At 32.7% G+C, this 26,046-nt stretch overlaps 1 protein-coding gene across 1 annotated transcript in view; it reads right to left on the bottom strand.

The window, feature by feature from the left end:
• Positions 1 to 20,510, bottom strand: part of LOC127737129 (slit homolog 2 protein-like) — a 47,609-nt gene extending 27,099 nt beyond the window's left edge. The window contains exons 1-6 of the mRNA XM_052247663.1: positions 20,504 to 20,510; positions 20,162 to 20,231; positions 17,059 to 17,130; positions 5,257 to 5,328; positions 1,186 to 1,257; positions 749 to 820 (exon numbers count right to left, since the gene is read on the bottom strand). Coding sequence (XP_052103623.1) covers positions 749 to 820; positions 1,186 to 1,257; positions 5,257 to 5,328; positions 17,059 to 17,130; positions 20,162 to 20,231; positions 20,504 to 20,510 — 365 coding nt within the window. The remainder of the gene's footprint in view (positions 1 to 748; positions 821 to 1,185; positions 1,258 to 5,256; positions 5,329 to 17,058; positions 17,131 to 20,161; positions 20,232 to 20,503) is intronic.
• Between the last annotated feature and the right edge of the window lie 5,536 nt (positions 20,511 to 26,046).

Here is a 26,046-nt window from a genome sequence, read left to right as displayed (position 1 = left end):
GGCACCAAAAAGGGAATATTTACATTTTATAATTTTTTTGGTTACCAGTGACAGAATTTTTTTAGCTTGTCATGCTTTTTAGCACAAGTAGGTTTATCAATTTCTTTTGGTACGGGAATACAGTTTCGACAAGGACTAATTATAAAATGGAAAAAAATATTATCTAAAATCAATGAAAATGTATTTATACATATCATTGAGGTCACAGCTTCGCCTCTAAAATTACTCTTTTAAGTTTGCATGCATTTAGCAGAAACATTATTCATTAACAAAAATCTTGAATCTTTTACACACACGATTAATTGCTCAAACATTTGTCTAAAAATGGTGTGAAAACATGGTATTTTTATTTGTTTATTTTCCCTTTTGTTGATTCCCCTACGACATTTTTTCTTCTTTAAAAACGAGATTTTTCCTTTGTCTATACTGAGATGAATATTAAGAGTTGCCTCCCGTTCACCATGGATTTTACTAATTTAGGACTAAAAAAAAAGAGGGAGCTATTCAGAAATCTCCCATTAAGAACTGTTTGTGTGGTGGTCTAAATTCTTTGTAAGCTATATTTTCATCAGATAACGGGAAAACAAACCAAATATCAAGTAAATTCTACCAATTACGGAATTACAAAACTCTTCATGTCAATACATTGACTGAAACTTAAAAAGATTAGTAATAGGTGATAATGCAACAAAGAATATTCATTGATAATTATCAATATGCTCTACTCTAGTTAAAAACATATACATACATAGTATGGATCCTTGTTAGGTTCAGGAATGATCCTTCTTGTATTGTAGTAATTTTATTGTCGTGTAAAAGCCTAAAGCAAAAATTAATATAATTTTTCATAGAACTGTAAAAAAAATTGTTTTCTTATGTCATGTCGGCTGAAGCTGGTAAATTAAGCTGTGATTTGTTAATCTTTTTATATTGTGCACATTTTTGCAATTAGCACCTTTTTTGAAACAAATAAAGCTTTAAAATGTAATCCTCACCAGTGAAAAATTATACTCCCGAAAGCTTATTTTCTACCTTTTTTGACATTTTAACAATAAAACAAACATTTTACATAAATATCTTGTATTTTAAATGTGAAAAGTTTTTTTAGAGTAACTGCTGTTAATTGGGACCCCAAAATGTTTTTAAATTTCTTTATGGATAAAGTAATTCACCATATATGCATACAAAACATAGATCGATCGTAGGTCTTGAAACGTTCCTTGTTGTATTGTTGTTATTTGACAGTTGCGCACATATCTGAAATAAATGACATTGAAATCTGTTTAACTGTTGATGAATATGTACTTGACTTAAGGATGTACTTAGGTGAGGTAAAGGAATGTATGTCAAAGGTCGGACTCCTTGGTTATTTTCCTTCAATACAGGGTAAAATATTTTGCCCCATAACACACATTTTTCTTTTCATATAAGACTTCATTAGCTCATAAAGTGTCATTTACCAAAATTTAAGCAGATTCTAGATTTCTTTTCTTTCGATTTGAGACCGAAATAATACCAATGTAAATATAAGGTAAAAGTTAGCCTTTTCCCGCCATTTAAAAAAAAATAAAATATATCGAAAAGGAGCTGTATAATCTATCAATATTTTTAGCTTATTTTGTTCTTTGACTAATGCTCTTTCAACTTAAAGTATCAATTTTAAATTCTTGGTTTTTTTAATTTCATCTAAGTACATCCTTATGCGATATTGACCAACATTTGGATTAGGTGTTTTTCAAACCTTGCTCCTGTTTTGTTTTGCTTACATACTATTAATTATATGGTGCCCAAATGTTGGACATGATGGTCCGTAATGACGACAACAGTTTTCATAAATGGTGTGGGATTTTTTTAATATCTTTTTCATGTTTTACCTGGATTTTAATTTCCATTTTTCTTTCTATTTACGCATTTACACTCTCTTCTAGTAACACATAACTGTTGAAATTTAAATTGTTAGCAGATAAGTAAACAAACAACCTATGAATATTAGCGTATAATTAACAGCTTTTTGCCATCATAGGCTGTTCCCGCGTGTCGATAAACCTTAGGATCATATATGGCATTTTATGAAAATTAAATATATTTACAGAGGTATTGATTTCATCAACTTATCGGGTATATTTAATGACTTTACCATTCGAAAATTTATACCTACCTATTTTGACAACATAGAAACACCTATTATTTCGTATATATACAAAAAAAAAAGAGTTTAATTTCAAATTATATGTCAGTAACATCAGACTTTAGTGTAGAAAATAATACTCCACTAACATGAGACTGTGAATCGTCGAATTTTTTATATGATTCCAATGGCCATGTTATTACGGGGGTCCTCAATATCGTTCAAGACCGAGAGTTTAAAAACTTTTTTAAAAAGGACAAAAATATTGTCCTCCATTTAAAATAGATTGGAAACAGTGTCGTCAGGTCACAATAGACGCTCTTTCATCGAATTATAAAAATTTGTGTAAACGGTTTTCTGCTCTTTGGTCGGGTTGTTGTCTCTTTGACACATTCCCCGTTTCCATTCTTAATTTTATGAATGTTGTGGATATTCGAATATCATATTTTGAAAATAATTTCGAATAGATAACTGAGTACATAATACGCATATTTCTAGAATAAGAAATAAACTTCAAGTACTCGCAAAGCAGATTGTGTTTCTACCGGCCGACAAAGCAGCCAACAATGTGGTGATAGTATGTCGTAAATACTAGACGGACGTTCTTAAGAATGAAATTTAAAATTCTTCTACATTCAAGTCCGTGCGCTCTACAGAAAGTCGTTTAGTAAACAATCATATCATAACCACTTCACAGCTTAAGACCTCTTTTGAAAATTTTAAGGTCCCTGCTATGTATTGGTTACATAAACTACACAAAAAAACCCAGTAAAATATCATTTCATCTCGGCCTCTAGTAAAAGTTCTACAACTAATCTTTCAGTACTTTTGACTAGTTCCTTAACTACTATCAAAGAACTTATCATTAACGTTTGTAATAAAACATATGAAAATAGTGGAATTAATTATTTTCATAGTGTACAAAAATTCTTTGGATGATTTGAATTAATTACTTGCTTTTGATGGTCCTTTTGATTCTGTGGAGAGTATTGACTTTTAAACCCTTTACACTACACTTCCACAAAATATTATTAAACAAACGTTTTCTTTAATTAAATGGCCGTTTGGTAAATCTGAATGCAATCTGCATGAATGGCGCCCCTTTAATAACAGACTTGTTCTTGTACTGTTATGACTCACAGTGTATGACCAAACTCAAAAAAGAATTGTTTAAATTGCTTTAAATTGATAAATTCCACAAATTACCATTATTTTGATAATATTTTTTCGTTAAAAGAATAATAAAGAATTTTCTAAATATACTACCAAAATTTAGCCAAAGGAACTTACTTTAAATAAATCAAATAGAAACAGTAGTAACTGCCCTTTCCTAGTTTTAGATATCACAGTTTTACACGGAAAACTCTACACTATAACTTACGACATAAGGGACGAGTTTTCGTTCCTTATTGTTAATTTTCCCTTTTTTTGGACAGTGATGTTCCTTTTGCACCATCTTACGGTGTTTATATATTGCAAATCGTTCACTATGCTCGTGTCTGTTGTGACGTTTTGGATTTCAATGAACGTAATCTATGTATTACTGGTAAATTATTAAGTGAGGGATTTCGTCCATATGATGTTGGATGTGTACATATTGATATTTTAGTCTTAGATGCATGATGTTTTATTAGTTGTTATTAGCTTTGAAATAGCTGTCAGTAACTGCGAGTACTCTCTGATCTGTACTTAGTGACTTTTTGTTGTGGTGATGTATAAGTACCCTTCCTCGTCCTACGGTTTTGTTAAATGTATTTCTGCTTTGTATCCATCTGATGAAATAAGCCCTTGTTAACTGATTTTGATAGTTTGTTCTTATGTTGTACTATTACACCACTGTCCCCGGTTAGGGGAGGGTTGGCGCCTTCAAACTAGTTTTGTTTTTCGTTCATTATTTTGTATATTAATCAGGCCTAAAGTATTCTTGTTTGCTTGACATTTGTACATTTCGTGGCCAATATATATCTAATTTGTTAGGCAAAGTTAACATATGCAAAGTAAACATAAACTTCTGCCAGGTGGCTCTCTTTTAGTCATATCGGCTCAAAACATTTTTACGTATCTATACATGCCTGGCTTCAAATATTTAAGTTTGAGATTTCATGATGAAGGTCAACTCAAAAAAAGCTATTGAGACACTAAAAATCTATTAGTGTTATTTTCATTAACGTCGAGCTTACAACTTTTAAGATAACACAGTTATTAAAAACCGTGTACCAACAGCAGGGCTTAAAATGAAACATAAACTATAAGTTTTTAGACCGTTGTCATGTTATATTAATATAATTTTATGAATGTTGTGTATCATACTGCGACTTAACTCACCCATCCGTAACATGACAATAAAGTTTGTCACGATATGCTTCCCGCTTGGTTTAACTGATTACTGTTTTAAATGAAGCCTTACGTTCTTGCGTATTTAAATATTCATGGTAGTCAAAGGAATTGTGGACAGTAAGCGTTTTATTGTTGGATGAATTACTTAAATATTATATATAGTTTTGAAAATAGGAGGGAGTTTTCCGACTAAAATGTCATCGAAAGGTGTAAGTTTGCAGATAGGACGTAGCCGAGAAAAAATTTCCAGATGAAAGACCATAGATAATCTGTTTATCGCTAGGCAATGTCAATATCGTTGAATTATGACGTCATCATTTTTGCACTCTTTTCGACCGAGAAAAACCATTATGAGTCGGATCGGGTCGCTTGAGATGGAAAATCATCTCGCAAAAAGGTATTAACTAACATGCAACTTCAAGATACATTTAAAAAAGGGTGAGGCAATAATACCTGATAAAATCAAGCGCTCGGCTATATCGAAGCATGGAAAGAAAATGTCATATTTCCGAAGAATTGATGGTTTCAACCTGGTTTAATAGCTTAGCCATCCCGCATGAATAAAACTTTCCGAAGACAACCGTTTTGGTATTTTTTTTTTTTTTATTCTTTCCATTTTTTAATTTGATTGTAAGTTCCATCTAAAAGATTAATGCACAATTTAAATAAAAAAAAACTATAATAAAGATTATCTTTGCTATTGATAACATATAACGTACTCTGAATATGAAGTTTTCTAGAATACTTGTTTCTCATTACCTAGATACAATATTGTAAATAAGTATACATACAGATACTGTAACGATGGTAGGTCTCGAAATGCTTCTGGATGTATTGAGGTTATCTTATTGTTGTCCAATTTTCTGAAAAACGAGTGAACTTTTGTTTTTTTGTTTTTATAATTGTGAGCAGTAAGCAAGATTTATTGCAGATCTCTTGCTTTCAATTGTGTAGGCCTAAATAGAAGTTGATATTGTAGTTTAACAACAAGATATGGAATATTACAATACATAATTAATATGATAAATTATGATGCTAAATTACAGGTTTAAATAGGCATTTCTAATTGTCTAATGTGGCAGGGTATATATCCATCTAAGAAATGGATATATACTCTGCTATGTCCTGTCTGTGTTATTGTTTGACTTTTTTCTCTGTATCGATCTGATGACTTAAGCCTTTTTCAACTAATTTTTATAGTTTGTTCTTATGTTGTGCTGTTAAACCACCGTCTCAGGTTGGATGAGGGTTGAGCAATCACAAACATGTTTAACTCCGCCACATTCTTTATGTGCCTGTCCCAAGTCAGAAGCCTCTAGTTCAGTGGTTGTCGTTGGTTCACGTCTGTCATATTTGATTTTCGTAAAGTGTTTTGTTATAAATTAGGCCGTTATTTTTCTCGATTGAATGTTTCATATTTTTCATGGCAGGACTTTTTATAGCTGACTATACAGTATGAGTTTTGGCATTGGAGAAGGCCGTACAGTTGTCTATAATTGCTTACATCTCATTGGCAATAAGTGTTTTCAGTGTGTAGACAAAAATAGCATGGGTCAACTTGAAAAACAAGCAACAAGCATCATTGCTCCCGCATGTCCAGTAAATATTAGATTGTTTATCAAACTCTGTTTAATAGGTTGTCTGTTTTTATATTCATAATTGACTTAATGACAATTGAAATTCCTATCACTAAGTAAAATATAAAGATAAAATAAAGTTAATTGATTATTTGCATTACAGGAATAATTGGCGATTATACTTTCACTTTTTTTTTAAATTTATATACAACTGTTGTGCTCAACGGGATTCTTTGCACAATGTATTGTACTGACCCTTTTTTCAAATTAAAAAAATAAAATGTAACCAATAGTTTTTTCTTCTTTTCCTTTTTTGTAATTTATATAGAAAGTACAACAGCAAATATTCCCACAGTACTCAGTAGACCAGAGCCAATTAAAAATAAATATAAATATGACCAGTTATCTTACTTTTTTTGAAGAATCTATAGAAACATACTTTTAATTGACTATTTGAGTTTAATACCCTCTGTCTTTTAAGGAAGGCTAGCAATATGGGCAGTATAAACGTGAATACTCTCTGAACCAATGTTTTATTTTTGTATATATTGTACACATAAAGACTACACATATCAAATTCACTACATCAGTTCATTTCATACAGACTTTCAGATCACAATTTTAATTTGCATTTGATTGCAATGAGGTTTTAAAACCCTTCAGATTAATTTTAAGGTGGGAAAAGTTACACTAACTCTCAAATGATTTTTTTAAATTTTCAAAGATCATGGAATAATTCTTGTACAAATATTTTACTGGAAAACAGAAGTAATATTTGGAAATTTGTCCGTCCAAAAGATGATATCCTGAAGTTTTCAATATAAATTGAAATCTCGCAAACTGCTTCAAGTACAAGTATTAACAATTGAATATTTTCAAATTTCAAATTAATAGATTCAGCATTACGAACACTGATAGTCCATACTCACATCTAAATACTCGTCTTCTTATTTCTTAGTAATGTAAGTGAATCAGAACCAGACAAACTAACTTCGAATAGAACAAAATCCGAAAGATTCGTTTTTACTGACAGCTTTGAATATCATAGTAAGATCGTTTTTCATTATCTGTTCCAGTACTATCATTGATTACAAATTTAACATCTCTTGTTATCAATGTATGAACGCCTATTATTCTGCCTCCTGTCGATACTTATATTTTGGAACTGCTTAAATTGATTCCTTTCGCAGAATGATTATGGCACCTATGTTCTTAATCCGTCGAATGTATAATAATTTATACTTTATTTTGATAAACACGGCGAAGGAACAGTCATGAGCAAACGAAGTGGACACATCTTCCTACTGGAGTTATTCACATATATCTGATTGCAATACAACTCAAAGGGAAGATAGGGAAGAACAAGAACATAAACTAAGACAAACAGTTGGAAGGAAGTGACATAAGCGAAAGTATACAGATGATAAGGAAGTCAAAGCTGAAATACTTCTATACATTTTTAAGAATAAATGTCGGAATAAGTAGGTTAACAAACAAAGAAGCCTTTGGTTGTCGCAGTTATTGTTTCTAATCAAAGAACAAATTCAAGCATTGCACAATTATCAAATTTTGCTTCGTGGATGTCTTCGTCATCAAAGCTTTCGCTCTCTTAGTCATTGATCTTGAATCCGTAGATTCTGGCTGAGCATACGTTGTCTTAATTTTTCTTTTCTTTATTACCTGTACTCTTTGAGAAGAACGATTATACTATAACCAATGAACTGATTGTAATCAAAAGGAATATGCATATGTCGGTATCTAATTCAATTCCGACTGACACTGATATTGGGGCAGGACAGGACCTGAAAGTAGTTAAACCAAGCTTGCCCGGTCTGTTGTAGGGTTTCAATACTCGAATGTATTTTTGAATTCTCAAGTCTAATTTGTATTCGAAAGATTAAAATATTGTTTCTCCGTACTATCGTGCAACTCAAACCTTCCCAATCGTTTACTACTCAAATTCATACTTAAGAAAGGAATGTTCTTGAAAACTATGTTGGGACCGAGAATAAAACTACTTCAATCGTATGTACCTCTTAGAAAAGGGTTTTGTAGCGATGGATTTAAACAATTTGTTGTCCATTTATTTGTAAGTTTATTTGTTACATAGTCTATACCCACATACGTCCGCTCCTTTTTCTTCGAACCGTCGTAGTTTTTCCTGACGTGATTTCCCGCTTCTCTTTGAATTTTTTTAAAAAATCAATTTGTTGTAGAAAGTGAGTGCTACATCATTTCTGTCCATTTTCATTATATAAGAACATAACAGTTATCGTTTGTTCGTCTAATTCAAACTGTATTTGCTGATGAGATGATCCATTTGAAGAACTTCTTACGGAATTTGATACCTCTTTGTACAGCGTTATTACCTTTAATTTCTTGAGAACTGCGTTAATTTCCCGTGTTCGAGAGGTAAACGTGACTTATCTGGTTTCCCCCCGACCACTTTCGGTGGATTTTTTGCCATGTCAACTGTGTGCTTTATGAAACGGTTATGAATTACATTTCCTGATGTAGAAACCACAGTTGAGTTACGTCTTGCTTTAGAAGGTCTTACACATTGTTAACTTGTTCATAATGGAGGTATGACGTGAGGAATAAACCAGAGTATTTTGCTCAAGACGATCTTTGCCATGTCGTTGACTGCGGTTGCTTTCATTCCATTGATTTAATTACTGAACCACACACGGTTGTTAGTTTGTGTATCTAATATTATACTTTCTTGTTGTAATCCTCAACCAAAAAAAAAGAGATGTTTCAAAAATATAATCAATTAGAATATTTCTGTGTACGCTGGCTTGGCACTGTTATAACCTTATCTAGCTACGAACCAGTGTTGTTTGCTTTAGTGAAGATAATTTAATCTCCGTACCATAGTTTGGTTAGACCCTGCAGTTTACTTAAGTTGTTGGGGTAGGTCAACAGTACAAACATGGACGCAGCCACCTCATCATTGTGCATATGCTCTTTCTGTTGTCCGGACAGTGTCTTGTTCGTGCATTACGTACTACTGAAGACTTTCGTTGATAGAAGAACAGTTTGGTGAATACGAGTATTTGAGACATGATATCTGTATTTAGTAAAAGAAACAGACGGCCTTTGAAATGCACCTAACGAAGATGCTTTTGTTTAACTATGTTATGTTTGGTTGAGGTGAATCCGTGGACAACGTAATGTACGTTTGAAAAGCTCCGTTTGAAACTACGTTCAGGGCTACCTTTTAGACTGCCTTCAATACTATACTTACCAATATGTTTTCAGAAGTAAATGTGAACGTCTGACTGAGAGAGAAATTTAACGATGGTATCAAAAAGAATGCATTCGCCATTCATGTTTTTCCAACGGCATCTGTACTTGGCTAAAACATCTTGAATTTATAGAATATTACGATGAGCGACAGCATACTCTTAATTTACAATCCTAATATATTATTTGTGGTACTTGAGATGGCAATAATCTTGTTGCATCCCAAAATATTTATAGCCTTAATCGATCAGAAGACAAAAACTCGTTCTGTTAATCGCTTTAAAGTGATGGTCTACACACGAGATAGGCTTTCCTTTGACAAACTTTCCACTAAATGTGGATAAGTCATTCCCGTAACATCGGTTACGTCAGAGCGAATTTTAGCAGGACTGTTAGTTACAAAACTACGAAATCGACTTTCCACTGAAAATAGGTGATACCTAAGAATATATATCTAAAAACGAACAATGTAGGCTCAAACTGTGCTGACCCTCAAAGAATGACCAGAGACCCTTTATCGTCACGCCTTGTAAATGAGTTCCTTACGATTACGCAAAGAAACTATTGTTTGGTCTAATTTGACTTTACAATCATTTATATTCTATAAGTGTTTAAATAATTTAACTATTTTACATTTTAACGGACTATTATCTTATCCCAGATAATAATTATAGGATTTAACGTCCATTAGACAAAAAACTACATAGCGTTAATGTGCATACATGTTATTGTCAGATGATGGTTCAGAAATTTATTTTTCAAGTTGTAGAGGGTAGTGTCACTTATGCGAGCACCAATATAATCTTTCAAAACATGTTATTCTGCATGCGAACGTCATTAGGATATTTACAAAGCAATTGGTTGCACATTATTTACAACATCGATTCAATTTTTTATTTCTCTGTGAGCGAAAGTGTTACTGGTAAATTAATACAACAATGTCAAATGCACGTGCATCAGTGCTTATCCATTGAGTCGTTCCTGACTAAGTGTTGCACAATTTGTTTTCTCGTTTTGTAGATACACGAGTGTCGCTCAGTAAAACCAGCAAGTACTCGATTAGTTATTCTTCACTAAGTCGACTTTTCTAACAATCAGTCAAAATGTCACAATTTTCCAATCAGATGATGGTGTGTTATTTTAAGATTTACAACTATAAATTATAGTTTCAAGTGAGTGGAGACACAGAAACATCGTTATGATCAATCATCTTTAAATGTTGACCGTGATAGTATCGATTTCAATCGCTTGTCCATATACATATGCGCTAACAAGTTTTATTTGTGTCAACTCTCTTTATGATGTCAGTATAATGTAAACTTGCACGAATGCTACACTGTACGACGATACAAATGGTTATCACTCCTTTGAAATGGAATAAAGCAATGTTGAAAAGAAAAGATGAAGATATGAAGTGGATCTTCTAGTTTCTATAATTACACACGTTTCAACTTCGTACTTTATTTGGCCTTTTTAACTTTTTTTTATTCAAGCGTCACTGATGAGTCTTTTGTAGACGAAAAGCGCGTCTGGCGCAAATACAGAGTTTCAATCCTGGTATCTATGATGAGTTTATTTCCTTATCTACACTCTGATCCATTTAAGTTGATTTTCCACAGAGCGCCATTTGCAGCTATTTTTAAATGCGGGTAGCACCCCCTTCCAACTCCAAATATAAAAGAAGCTGTATGAAACAGTCCTTCTCTTTCGTAATGGCATACCGATTTAGCAGCCAAACGCAACTGTAACAAGACAACATTATTTCGATAGAATAAATTGAACTCATCTAATTTACCTTTTGCTTTGGTCCTCGTGGATTACCGTTCGCTTTGGTCCTCTTGATCTATGGAGGCGATTCCAAATTTTCGAAATCGTCTTAATTGCTCCTCTGTTTAATTATAATTGTTCAATGACAGCAATGGATGAGGCCTAAATTCATAATGTCTTGTGGAAAGGGCAAAACTAATTTTGTATTCCGACTTATTGACTGTCTATGTAGTATTTCATATTCGTAAGACTTGCATCGAATTCGTACTGATATGAACGCATCGATATAGATTTGGTTGTTAGGGATGTACAGCGACATTGTGTGAACTCGTTTTTGATGGAGAAAAAGTGTAACTGTATTTTTTATAATCCTTTCACCACGGCCTTACGTAGAAAAGATGATCGAAAATCGTAAACTAGCTACCTCGATCGAAAAAGAAGTTTTTTTTTAATTGCGCTGTCTAACCATTTATGCTGGGAAACTGATTGTACCTATGTTTAGTGGTTTCATTGTAGGGGATATCTTCAAGGTCCATTTGTTTAAATAAATGATTATTTTCTGAGTGAAATTTCGGACGACGACGGACACATCGAATGTGCTAGAGACTATGACAAGCAACAATAGGCAGAAACAGACCAGATCGTGCATCTTTTTCGATTTGGAGAAGCCTCTATGTTATCTGTGTTAACGGGTTATCGTTTAATGAACAGACGGATAAATCACTCACAAGTTAAGATTCACTTGCCTATACACAACTTCATCTAACGAGGGAAGAGTTTACACTAATATATATATACAGAGGGAAAACCCGGAGCCAAAAGCACTGCTTTGTGCTACCAAACATGGTTGAGCAAGGTAGTATATATAACCCTACGGTCATATAGAATGTATAGAATGGATCCTGGTATCGTCAGATATCTTATCGGAACCAAGTAAGTAACGACGGTTTGATGTCTATGGTGACGGACGACACTTTGGCTGCGGATTTGGTTCACATATACTTTATTTGTACCTTTTTAAGAGACAACAGGGTGTTCAAGTTCATCATGAGCATTATTGTGGTCATCGCCAGTTTGGGGTTGGCTAGAACAACTTAATACCTAGAATATTTTAAAAGTCAAAGATGCCTTCCAAACAGTGTTAAAGTACATTAAAAATTATGGCTTGTCAAAGAAATTATGGACGTATTACTGAGTACTTCAACAATGAGGTCGGTCAGACAGTGGCTCCGGAAGTAAATAAAGTTCAAATTGACTCAACCGACATGACCGAGAAAAAGAAGTAGGATCGAGTGTCTTCGAATGCCTGAACCGAAACACGAAGAAGTAGAGATTCTAGTACTCATCAGTTGATTATTTCACAAGCGTACTTCGATGTGAGGAGTGATCTCGATCACCAGAACGACATCATTAGATACAGATCCATCAAGATGACTCCTTTGACAAGTTAAATGAAATATTGTACAATCCCGTTTCGTGTCAAGAGATAAAGTGTATATTACCACGAAGAAGGATACAATAAAATACTTGGATAGACCGAAGAAGTCTCTAACCATACATTTCGTGTTCTGAACCAACGACTTAGCGTCTCGATATTTTTCATCGATGGCGACTTCAATGGCCATTCTACGACCTCGAACTACTGCTTTGGTTCCCTTATTACCACCTGTACCGCATCGAAAAGGTCTTGCGTGCCATTTCGAACTTTTGTGAAAAAAATATACGTCAAAGGTCAAAGGTGAGGATACCCAACCACACTAATTCATGAATTTAGCAATTGGATATAAAAAAAAACCACTCGCATCAACATCTTTTGAAAGATGATTCGGCAAGATTAGAAAATGGTTTTTTCGGCTTTTTCAATTGAACAAACCATCATTACACTGTCGATGCTGGTGAACCATGCTGAAAGTGATTTTTGTCGCCATATTGCTATCGTTCTTGGAAAATTGGAGGTTTTGTTTACCGTACTTTTGCATATCTAATTCCTTTTTTATCTTACCAAGGCAGTCCGACTTTTGTTTGCACTCGTGTTATTTGTTTTTGTTTTATGTTTCATCATTATCTATCTTCATCTGTTTCATTTCTATCTTCAACAATTTCAGTTCCATATTCTTCCTTTTTATTTCCATTTTCATGATTAAACTTATGTTGCAAGGCGTCCATGTCATCGTTGTTGTCTTAAAGTTCTTTGAGGAACAATTGTTTTGAAATAGCATACATGCATCCTTAGGACATACTAATACTCTTGTCGGTAAAACGACAGTTATTTATTTTAATGTCTTTAAGCAAATCTGACAGAAGTTAACCAACTTGTAAACCTGTTTTTTTGTGTGGCTAAAACCAATATCAGAATTCTACAAAAAAGAAGAAAACACACCATCGTAACATTCGACCTTCAACAAAGAAAGGTACCTAGTTTATAGTTCTGTATGCAAACCATCTGAAAGTTCTGAAAGATGTTAGGTAATTGCAATACGACTCAATATTGGAAGAGGTTGGGATAGTACATTCCACTGTGGTGAATACCTTCTGAACGTGCGACGATGTGCCTAAGTTGAGTGTGTTGTTAAAGTTAAGTATGGCTGATATTTCATGCTCTGACAACCTTTCCAAGTAATTGTCAACTCCGATCGACATGAACCAGTAAAAAAAAAACCGATGAATCTCGTTTCCAAACGAATATCCTTCTTTGAATATCTGTTATATTTCTCATCAGCTATGCTCGTGATCGTGAACCTTGTCATTTCCTATTTCTTTACAGCAGATTGGACAACCTTTGGTCGACTCATAATCTTCCTTGTTTTCTAAAGTTATTAGCCATTGTCATGATCATCATCATTTTTGTGTCGGTAAATCTTTGCGAAAGCAATTATCTCATTCTTGATATAATTAATGAATTTCTGAACTGCACCATACATTTGATAAAGCAATGGCTGTTTCTAATCCCCTTTGTCATATAATATGTGGTTTTAATACAGTTTGAGATATATGTCCCTTGTACCCGAATGTTTTAATATACTCAAATGATACTCTTCCAATTGTCGTTAGCATCCCTTCCGTTATCACATCTCGCCATCTTACACGTTCACATTGGTTTTTTATGTTCAAAACCTTATGATTGCTTTGAAGAGATTGGGAACTCATGTGCTCTCAAACTTGGTCTAATATTTCTACTTTTACCGATACACCCGATGAGGTTGCTTCTGATCCACATCCTCATTATGTAGAGCAGATCGAAAACAAATCCTGATCGGCGTTGTTCCCATTGGCTATTGCTTTCTTTCGTTCGTGTTATTGTTATAGGGGAATGTATGGACTTCCCTCAGCTCCTTTAATTGTTCATATTGGTTTGTAGTGTTCAAACGAAATAGCACATCCTAAATTTTACGGTGAAGTTATAAACCGAGCCCGGAAATTTAGATATGATCCGGGTAAACTTATCAATCCTTTAAATAAACTTATTCTAAACGGTTACCTATTCAAGACTGTAGTTAAATCTTTGAATATTGTTTTTATTAGTATAAATATTGATTTTGTTTTCAGTAAATTTAAACCATAGTAACATTACACATATGTACTTTCACGGTACTACAAACTGTCGATACCTATAGTTTAGCATTGCACAAGGTCATGTTTTCTTCCGACTGTAAATGACGTCTTTACACTAAATCCATTGGATGATGGATGTGTACTGAATGATATTTAATTCTTAGATACATGATTTTGTGTTATAAGTTATTGGCTTTGAACTAGTTGTCAGTAACTGCGAGTACTCTCAGATCTGTACTTAGTGTCTTTTTGTGGTGGGGATGTATAAGTACCCGTCAACGTCCACTCTGTGTTTTTGTATTTCTATTTGTATCCATCTGATGAGTTAAACCTTTTTCAACTGATTTGTTATAGTTTGTGCCTTTTACTGTTACACCACTGTCCCAGGTTGGAAGGGGAGGGGGAGTTGAGCGCTCACAAACATGTTTAACCCCGCCACATTCTTTATGTGCCTGTCCCAAGTCAGGAGCCTTTAGTTCAGTGTTTGTCGTTGGTTTATGTCTGTCATATTTGTTTTTCGTAAATTGTTTTGATATAAATTAGGCCGTTAGTTTTCTCAATTGAATTGTTTCATATTTTTCATGTCGGGGTCTTTTATAGCCGACCATACGGTATGGGTTTTTTTCTCATTTTTTCGTTGAAGGCCGTACGGTTGCCTATAATTGCTTACTTTGGTTGCTAGTTGTCTCATTGGCAATCATACTATATCGCCTTATTTTTATATTAAGAGCATCATCACGTTGAAATTGTGCAAAGCTCTCTTGGAAATTTTACTCTATGATTGCCATCTCTAACTCTCTGTCTAACTCTCTGTCTAAAGACTTGATGATGACAGCGTTCAACGATCTAAAGTTTGAAAAAAATCACCAAAAGACGTATGTCTTCTCTCTGCTCCTTGGGTTTAATTCATTCTCTAAACGTTGTGGAAAAATTGTAAGTCCAATGTATTCTTCCAAGTTATTTCAATCTTTCTGTAATTTTCGGACTTATCCACTACAGTTAATTCAGAATTGTTGAGACAACTTGCTTGCAGTCAATAAAGATTTATTCAGTCTATATTAAAAGATTGTACCTATACACTTCAATATCCTACTGAATCATCTGAAAAGCTACTGAACAGGACTGAATTGAATGATTGTGATTTTTTCAGTTTACAGAACAGTTCTGCATTTACCACGGTTGATAAGTCTGAACATTGACTAAAAGACTGAACATGACTGAATAATTTATTTTTCCGACTTTTCAGATGGTATTAATATCAAAATGACTTTTTAGACTAAAATTAATTTACTTATGCCTCTAAAGACTTCTTCATTTGTAATTTTCAAAAACAAAATAGTCATGTTAGTTAGCGATTTTGACCACTTGGGTCGTACCCAAAATCGCTTCATTTTTATCATTTTGATTCTTTGTTTATTTGAAATGTCTTCAACATACTGCATTTGAACCCGCCTAACTTTAACATATCATCTATTCCTTTTCTTTTCGTCCACATAAACATTGATCTGCATATTCATAAATGTTTTCTACAGTTCTGCATAACCACACCTTTCCCATTGACGCGTATTTTGATCCACTGGAACCATTGCACTATATTTTAGTTATATGTTGCTGCTTTCGCTCGTACATGCTTGTTGAATCTTCCTGCTGTAATGGTTCATAAAGCTCTAGCTTTCTCTCTAGTTCACTTGTTGGACGATTTTTTAAATCCATTATTTTAACTTTACTCATTTTAGACGCTGTCCTTATGAATGCTTTTTTTTAATTTGTCTCCATTTTCAATTCTTATATAATCACGTCATTTATGAATCATGCCTACTCCTAACTATTATGCCAGCTACTACATATAACGAAATGGCTCTACCTTCAAAATATTCATTCATTTTCTCAAACTGCTTACTTCTTTATAAACAATGTCATTTATTAATACTCACAGGAATATCCTTCGTTTACAACTCTTTTGCTTTTTCGTGTGAGTCCCATAACTTTACAGTTAAATTACGACATTGTTTGCAGACGCAGTAAATTGTAACAATTTATAATAAACATACAAAAATGTTTAATTCCGCCATATTCTTTATGTCTGAAGTCATGAACCTGTAATTCAGAGTTTGTCGTTGATTCGTGTCCGTGTCCGTCGTACTTGTTTTTCGTATATATATAATTGCTATAAATTAGGCTGTTCGTTTTTTGGTTAGAATTGTTTCACATTTTCTAGTCAAGGTCTCTTATAGCTGATTATACGATACTGGTTTTCTCATTGCTGAATGCCGTACGGTAACCTATACTTGTTTACTTCCACGTCGTTTGAACTTTTGTGGATAGTAGTCTCATTTGAAAGCTTGCCTTATCTCCATATTTTAGATACTCTGCCCTTAAATAATCCTAATTTTAATTTTTTGTTTTCCTTGGTACATGTCTTAATATAATACTATAAAAATGTATACATACATAGTATATACCGATTGGAGACTTCTAAACGTTCCTTTATGTAAAGTAAATATATCATTGTTGCTCAAATATCTGGAAAAAAAACAATGGTGTTTTCCTGTATATGTTCATTTGTTATCATAATTTCGGGATGTAGACGGTGTTCTGATCTTAAAGAGTGCTGACCTAAACTTGAAGTTTTGGTGTTAACCTTACAAGGAACGGATTTCAACTTAAAAAAAAATTCCTTCTCTTATTTAGAATTTAAATAAACATTCTTGCAATTACTTTTTAAGCCAATGGGCCAAGTGAGCTTTTCTCATCAATTGGCGTCCGTCGTCCGTTAACTTTTACAAAAATCTTCTCCTCTGAAACTACTGGGCCAAATTTAACCAAACTTGGCCACAATCATTATTTGGATATCTAATCGAAAAAATATGTCTGATGACCCCTCCTGCCAACCAATATGGCCGCCATGGCTATAAATAGAACATAGGGGTGAAATGCAAGATTACTTTGACCTATAATGGTTTGCTTTTACAAATTGTGACTTGGATGGAGAGTTGTCTCATTGGCACTCATACCACATCTTCTTATATTTATTTGTGTATTATTTTGAACACCGTTATAAATAGAGAAAATGTGACAAGGCAGAAATGTTCAGAATGTTGAGCTCTACCGATTGTCTATATACGTCTTCTTATAGGAGTTATTGCCCTTAAATAACAAATTTTACCATTTTTTTTTTCATTTTTGCTTATTATTTTGAAAACTATTATAGATAGAGAGAAACTTTAAATTGCAAAAATGATCAAAACAAGTTCTACAAATGTGTCAACATGGTCGAAATCGTCAGTCGACTCCTTAGTAAATTTATTGCCCTCTGATGACGATTTTTACCATTTTTTTACGTTTTTGCCTTATATCCTTATATCCTAAAAATTATAATGGATAGATAGGAACTTAAATAAGCAAAAATGAAAATATGGGGATACTCGTCTGACGACTCCTTATTGGAGTTATTGCCCTTCAATTTTTTTTTCCTTTTTTGTTTGCGTTTTGTCTTATATGATAAAAATTATATTAGATACATAGACACTTTAAGTCACAAAAATTATCAGCAAGGCAAGATCTACTAATAAGTCAAATTTTGCCAATAAAGTAAGTAGACTATCACTCTTTATAGGAGTGATTGCTCTTAAATGATATTTTATTAACCCTCTTGTGTTTTGAGCAAAAACTAAAGATAGAGAGAAATTAAACAGACCAAAGGATCAGCAATACAAGATCAACAAACCAGAGATTTTTGTCATGAATTATTTTCTCGTCTACAATGTTGGAGAGTGTCTTTTGTTGAATATGCACATAGACCAAGGTGAGCGAAACAGGCTCTTTAGAGCCTCTAGTTTATTAATAAACTTTAAGCTTTAATGACATGTAAAGCGAAAAATGGATCCCGAGAGGATAAACACTTGTCATCCTGTGATCCCAGTTTCGCTTCTTAAAGAGCTATTGTTTTCTGTCTCGCTAGGAATTGTTTCTATATATTGACAAATCATACGACGTTGGCAAACAAGAGTCAATTTGTTAGACGACACAACTTCAATAAGTAATAACTTTGATGTGTTTTGATATATTAAAATGATAACAGAAACTACAACAATACTTCACAGTATAACCGACCACACAATCCACCAACACCAGACTAGACATACAAGTTTGACAAAAACAGAAATAACAAAATGTCAAGGTACATGTAGACAGACACGAAACAAATACTACATATATATGGTGGGGTGTTAAGACATTTTAAATCCACACAATCTTCCCATTTGCCTATGTCGTAAAATTTTAACACTTAAGGAAAAATTCCACTACCTACATAAGGAAAACAGACTTGACATCGGACTCGGACTTCTCCTATACTGAGTTTTACTGTACGTGCTGTTGTGCGTTTGTTTTTTCTACATTGGCTATAGGTATAGGGGTACGGTTGAGATCTCAAAAAACATGTTTAACCCCGCCGCATTTTTGCGCCTGTCCCAAGTCAGGAGCCTCTGGCCTTTGTTAGTCTTGTATCATTTTTAATTTTAGTTTCCTGTGTATAATTTGGAGTTTAGGATGACGTCCATTATCACTGAACTAGTATACATATTTGTTTAGGGGCCAGCTGAAGGACGCCTTCGGGTGCGGGAGTTTCTCGCTGCATTGAAGACCCATTGGTGGCCTTCAGCTGTTGTCTGCTCTATGGTCGGGTTGTTGTCTCTTTGACACATTCCCCATTTCCATTCTCAATTTTATTGATCAAGAAAGTTAAAAACACCATAAACAGAGTCAAAATGTACTTGCTTCTACAGGAACCCAGCTTAGTAAGTTGTTTAATACTGACTAGAAAATTCAAAAAAGCTCTCTTAAATTAAAGCAACAGTAGTTTACCGATGTTCAAGTCTCACTCGTCAATCGATAAATATGGGACACATTAAGGTAACACACACATTGAAATATCGCAAGAAGTAAGAATGGAGTGAGACGGTGTGCCTCTACAAGGTAAGTATGTACTAATGTTCATGCATCACCCGCCATGCGAAGTCACACTTAGGTAAAATGTCACAATCAGGAATAAGACACAAACAGTAAAACAAATTTTAAATCAGATAACTTATCTAGTATCTTTAAAATTTAGACCGCAAAAACATGTCGCACATGAGTTAAGAACCCGCACTTATATAGATGATTTCGTTTCCTACTGTATTTTTGATTTTACATAGCGTTTGCTGTTTGATACTTCATTATTTGAATATTGTTAGGCATATAATATCAATATTTGGGTACATCAATTGTAGTTCTATCATCCTGTTAATATCTCGCAAATCGTGCCAATATTACATCATTTGATATGAGTCGGTGCAAAAATATTATAAAAATAATGGTGGCAGCTTTAATTAAACATTATGATTAGAAAGACAGTTTATAAAAGAACGAATTGTGTGTCCTTGTTATTAAGGAGACAAAATGCCATAGCAAACAGTCGAATGTGTGTCGAAATTGTAATTGTCGTTAACTTTAATGTTCATCAAAAACATTTATTTATCAGAAAAAAATTATAATCTAATAAAATACTTACATGGTTCGAACACGAGGCAAATCCGAAAATACGCCTGTCTCAATGGTTGATATATTACAACTGCTCAGATCTCTAGTAACAAATTAAACAGTAAGAATAACAATAATGTGCTAGACTTTGTTATTGTCATTTATATACGATATTATAAGCAATAATTACAATTACAGGATTTTGTATTTGCTGTATATAGACAACAAACTTTTGAAAAGTAGCAAAATCAATGTGTTTACTTTATTATGTTACTTGGTATTTCTCAACTTTTACATTGTGTATTCGGACAACATATCTATATAAGAAAGGAAAACAAATATCAATGATTATGACATTTCCAACTATACTTACATTCCATATACTACTAGAAGATTTTGAAATGCTCCATCTTCAATTGTGGTTAAAACATTGTTCATCAAATTTCTGAAGTGCAGTAAAAAAATATATTTTATATCAATTGTGCTTAAGTAGTCAGTATTTTCGATTGATTATGGGGATGTTTTAATTGGTCATCATTTATTCCTTCAACTGGGTGTTTTCCTGATACACATTCTCAGCATTTTGATGTAGCATTTATCTAAAGACAGAAATGGTAACATCTTTTCTAAAGTACATGTATAGTGTACTTAATACAAGTAGTAGCAAAATTTTATAATTTTTTTTTATAATTGTAACAACACATTTATTGAGTAACTAGGTTTTGGATGTCATTGAATAGTTCTTTTTTTCAGCATAAACATCACCCCAATAGTACGTTTGTTGTACTAAATTATTTGAACTAGAAATAATGTGTATGCAATATTCAAAACTTTGAACAATAAGTTTTTCATCAGTTCTTTGAAAATAATGGAATAATGCTATCTCTGAACTACGAATTGTTTAAAAAAAAATGTTAGGTAATAATCCATTTTCATATTGACAATTTGAACAAAAAGAATAGTGTGGTATTCAATGAGTATAAAGTGACCAAACGACAGACATACTAAAAATAACATCTTGAGTATGTCTGGTCTCACGTGATTGTAATGTGACTGATGGACAGAAATAAGGGTGCACTCAGTTTTGTCTCAGTTTTCAAAATGAAATTTGTTTTTCATTTCTTTATTTTAATTCAAAGTTCTGCAATCCTTTAATATTAACTTTCGCCGCTGGTCAAACTTTTTTTTTCAAATTAGTGGGTGTTTTTTTAACCCTATTCCCTGTTTTATATCTACTAAAAGCAATCTATTTTTTTTAAATTTTAGTGTGCGAAAATATGCAAAATCTGCTTCAAAAATAGATTTTAATATTCCGCTGATTGGTTGAACTATTGTGACGATCTAAAAAATTCACAACCTCCGCTCAAATATAATTCCTAAGAGAATTACACTGTCATGGTAATATATCAGCCTTTACAAAGAAAATCTTGACAAAGATATATATATATATATATAACGTATGCCATGCTTGTTTATGTTTTTTAATTATTCAAACTGAAATTCTAATATATACAATTTTGTTTTGTGAAGAGATAGTGAGTAAGGATCTATCGCACCATAAAAAAAATCCATGAATGAGACATTTCAATGATCTTCTTAGACTTCAATTAAGAATATAACCTTTTTGTTTTCAGAAATTTCGGTGAGCATTATTTACAACATATTTGTATTGTATTTGGGCTCGGTCGACCCTCCTGGCAATCACATTTCTTTCAAATGTAGACAATAGACAAAAATATGAACCTTGACGGTTTAAGTCACTGACATTGCTATTCTCTGATTTTTCGGACCAACAGAATATCTGAATTATCTGTATTTGCACTATCTTTGTATTTAATGTGTAACCGTGCACATATCTTTTGTATGTCTTGGATTTTGTTCAAGTTTATACTAGATAAATGGCTTATGATGAGGATATTGTGTATGCACACATAAAGATGGCGGACGATGTTCTAGAATAATAGAGAATCTGACATCATTGTTTAATCACGTGCCATCATTATTTGCTAGCAAACGAGCACCAAACAGAACACATGTTGGAACATTCCATACCAGCAACTTTGTCAATACAACATAATCTTCCATATTCAACCATGAGTCTGCATGAAGCAACACGTTGAAAATATGATCTTAGACAACATGTTTAATACTTGAGAAAAAAAACATGTAGGCCTAGTGAAGATATTTTGGTTAAAATACATATATATGGTTGCATTTAATTTTTGTATTGCTTTCCCACTTCATATTTATGTATAAACTACATGTATTTTTAAAGTGCACATTGAGTACTCCCAAGTAAGGAGTAATATGTATGTACCACTCAGAAACATGTCCATTTACCAAATGTGTCCATATGTCAGACGTCAATGAACACTAAAACGTTTCCTTTATATGAACGCCAAAACGTTGCCAATCTCCCAAACGTTCCATATGAAGCCAACACGTCTCCCTCTTATGAAAACTGAATCCTGTCCACCGTTCTTAAATTTATCACACATTGTTTAAATATAAATCCAATCAATATTATTACAGGAACCTTCTTTTTGTTTTGTTGTAAAATGGAACAGTAGTTCGCTAAATACCATAGACCACTCCTGCAAGAAGCCGTCTGGGCAATAATCCTGATACATTATTTAGATATATAGCCATCACTGCAGTATATTAGTACATAATAATTAATACAGTGTTTGCCCTGTATAACCACTGTATAAAGTTGTCACATGTTTAGACGTGTATAATAAGATTAAAATTTGATGTGGCGGCATAGTAATTAACATTATCATCCTTTACGATCATCCTTTACGACAGACAAAATAGCTGATCTGAAAGAGGGACGAAAGATACCAGAGGGACAGTCAAACTCATAGATCGAAAACAAACTGACAACGCCATGGCCAAAAATAAAAAGACAAACAGTACACCATCTATACTTGCCACTATACAGTTTCAGCAAGGCGTTTTGAGGGCTTTAGCCACTTTTACGCGAGATGAAAATCAAACCTTATTTTGGGTAACAGTAATGGACCATGGACGTATATAACTAGCTATTCATTTGCCCAAGTCCTTCAAGGAACAGGATCTTTGAATGCCTTAAACATGCTACAAATGTAGGCATTCATGGCATGATTTGACTGTTTTGGTGCTTAAATATGAAGATTAGAACAAGGATCCAGAAATTAAGTTCACAATTTCAGTAATTTTTAGGGGACATACTGATCAACAAAAGTTGGGTTCTTCTATTTTAGAACCAGGAAAGTAAACATCAGTATGTCGTCTTCTTGTTGATGGTTTTCGAAAACTGAAGAAGAAGAAGAAAATAATCACAGCATAAATGAAATTGTAACGATTATTTCACAACATAATCACTATCCCTGTAAAAACGTTTAAATCGATATTTGGTATTCATTTTTTCTTCGAACGATTAAAATGACTGTCTATTTTAAATTTATCAAAAGTAGATCACGTTTACTTTCGATTTTTTAACTAGTGAAAAAAGGAAGTGACAAGGGGATAATAAATTTAGAATCAATCCGGATTCATCTACGGATTGGTTTTTGTTTAACAAATAGGCAGGAAATTATCATTTTGTTTTATTAAGTTGCTCAGTACGAAATATATTTGTCTCTCTTGTTTAATTTGATACTAAATGATTTCGTATTTTACGTTTAAGTGTCTATTAAATTTATACAAATACGTTCACGATTGAGCGGATTATGATAAAGAAAGCACATGTTTTGGAACGTTTTGAATAAAGTTTAAACCTTATAATCGAATTTGTCGAAAGATTTTAATGAAAAATTATGTGAAATGTGACGTAATGCGTTCAAATGACGAAACTACGGCAACCGAGCTGCAATAAGTGATCGTTTGAGAAATTTTGAAATTAAATTGCCAACCGTCCAGGGGATTACAATTTTGTTCAATTGACGAAACTACAAAAACATCTATGGATAAACAAACTGCAAAATGTGATCTTTTGAGAAATATTGAAATTGAAATGCCGACTGACCGATTTTACTGGGAAAATTATTTATAATGGTCAATTCATAATGTTAACAACTGGATTCGAACCCTTGCTTCTCCATAACAAAATATACCTGTCGTCATTATGTTGTCTATTCTTCTTTGACTATACATATTATATATCATGTATTATTTCATATTTACATCTTCTCAGCTTTTGTACATATATATTCATGATATTTTTGTGGAGACTGATTCCTGATATTCAAATATAACTGAATGGGTTATATTAAAAAAAGTTCTTAAACAAAAAAAATGTACAGAAGCTACTGAGTTTACTAGATACTCCACAAACAAAGCTTTTTGTTTATACTTTTATGTTGAAATATTCGTATTACCTTAAAATTTGAAATCTGCATTAAAAAGAAATGAATAAATTGCAAAGCTTTTGTTGCCAATTGCATCTGCGGTCGGCCCTCGATTCTGATAACATCCTTATTTATTTATACTTAGTGTTTTGTGTAGCATTTTTAACAACGGTTGTTTGTATCTTCGCCGTACAGTTTTTGCAAGCCCATTTAGTATTAAATGAATTGTCTTAAACATTATAATCATTGTGAACTCATCAGACTTTTGAATTACTAATGGTAAAAGACTGAATATTAATAGATATTTACATGAGGTATGAGTTACTTGGAAAGTTTGTTGGCATAACCGTTAATCCTTTGTTATCGCAATCTACATCGACTCCATTATGGTTTGTTGTACAAGTACAGTTGGTGGGACATTGTGAGACAACGACAGTAGACAATGCAATAATCAATAGAGCAACCACTGCTGGAAATGACATATTCTTCATTCTGAAATACGAACTGTAATCAACAAACTGACAAAATCTGTTATCAAAGTCTGCCATGATATGCATCAATAAATTTTTATTTTCTTGATGTTCAATTTACAAATAGTTATAAAAATGTTAATATAATATTAATACAACGTTTTGCTCTATAACATTTAAAATTGAGAATCACTGTTTATTTATAATACAATTTTCATTTTGTTTATTTCATTTAGTATAAGTCTGTAACCTTTCTATATTAATTTTATTTTGAGGAAGGTAAAAATCTTTAAAAAAACACAATAGTTTAAACATATTTTATTGTTCATCGACTTAACAATCGAATACTTAATAAAAAAAAAGCGCCGGTTAAAGTCATTACAGATCTCAAAAGATGCGTTAAAAATATTAAAAATATTTTTCGATTTGTCTATTTAGTGAAAATGTCAGAACATGGCTTATATATATTTTTAAGAATTTCTGTTAAACAAATGAACAAAGATATTTTAATTCTTTGAAAAATTACATATGTCATTAATTTAAAAATAACAAGGTTATAACAAGAAAAATAATGATAATGGTAATACATTGCATTCATTGTATGTTTTTAATCAATCATATCCTTCAAAATAAGATCGAGTCGTTTGTGCAGGTATATGAATCATTTTGTGCGTATCAAGAAGATTTCGAAGTCTGTTTATATAGTTTTTGTTGTATATTAATGAGACTTGACCTTAAATTAAAAAAAAACAGTCGAAATGTTTTTTCATGTACAATATATATATGATACATTCCGTATTTAAAATACGAATGAAAAATATTCAGGAAAACATATTAACGTTCTTTTCAGAGTAATTTATCAGGAAGTTGAATTATTTTTTTTTCAGTAAAAATCGTTTACGACCCTGCTATATGTATACATGTTATGTAACCCTGCGTTGACAAAATTCGAGCGTAAGCATAATTGTTAGAAAAATCTGACTGATATAAATTATACAGTCATAACTTGCATTTGGTGAAATAAATTAAAAAAAAGAAGGTTTTGCTTCTGTTTCACCCATAATCATTTCTCTGCATGTCGATGATGCATGGATTCTGTCGGGATTAACAGACAT

The sequence above is a fragment of the Mytilus californianus genome, unplaced genomic scaffold (assembly GCF_021869535.1).
Source record: "Mytilus californianus isolate M0D057914Y unplaced genomic scaffold, xbMytCali1.0.p SCAF_4, whole genome shotgun sequence".
In the NCBI taxonomy this organism is placed as follows: Eukaryota; Metazoa; Mollusca; class Bivalvia; order Mytilida; family Mytilidae; genus Mytilus; species Mytilus californianus.
Note: the sequence above shows the minus strand (reverse complement) of the source record. Positions and strands in the feature narration are given on the sequence as shown.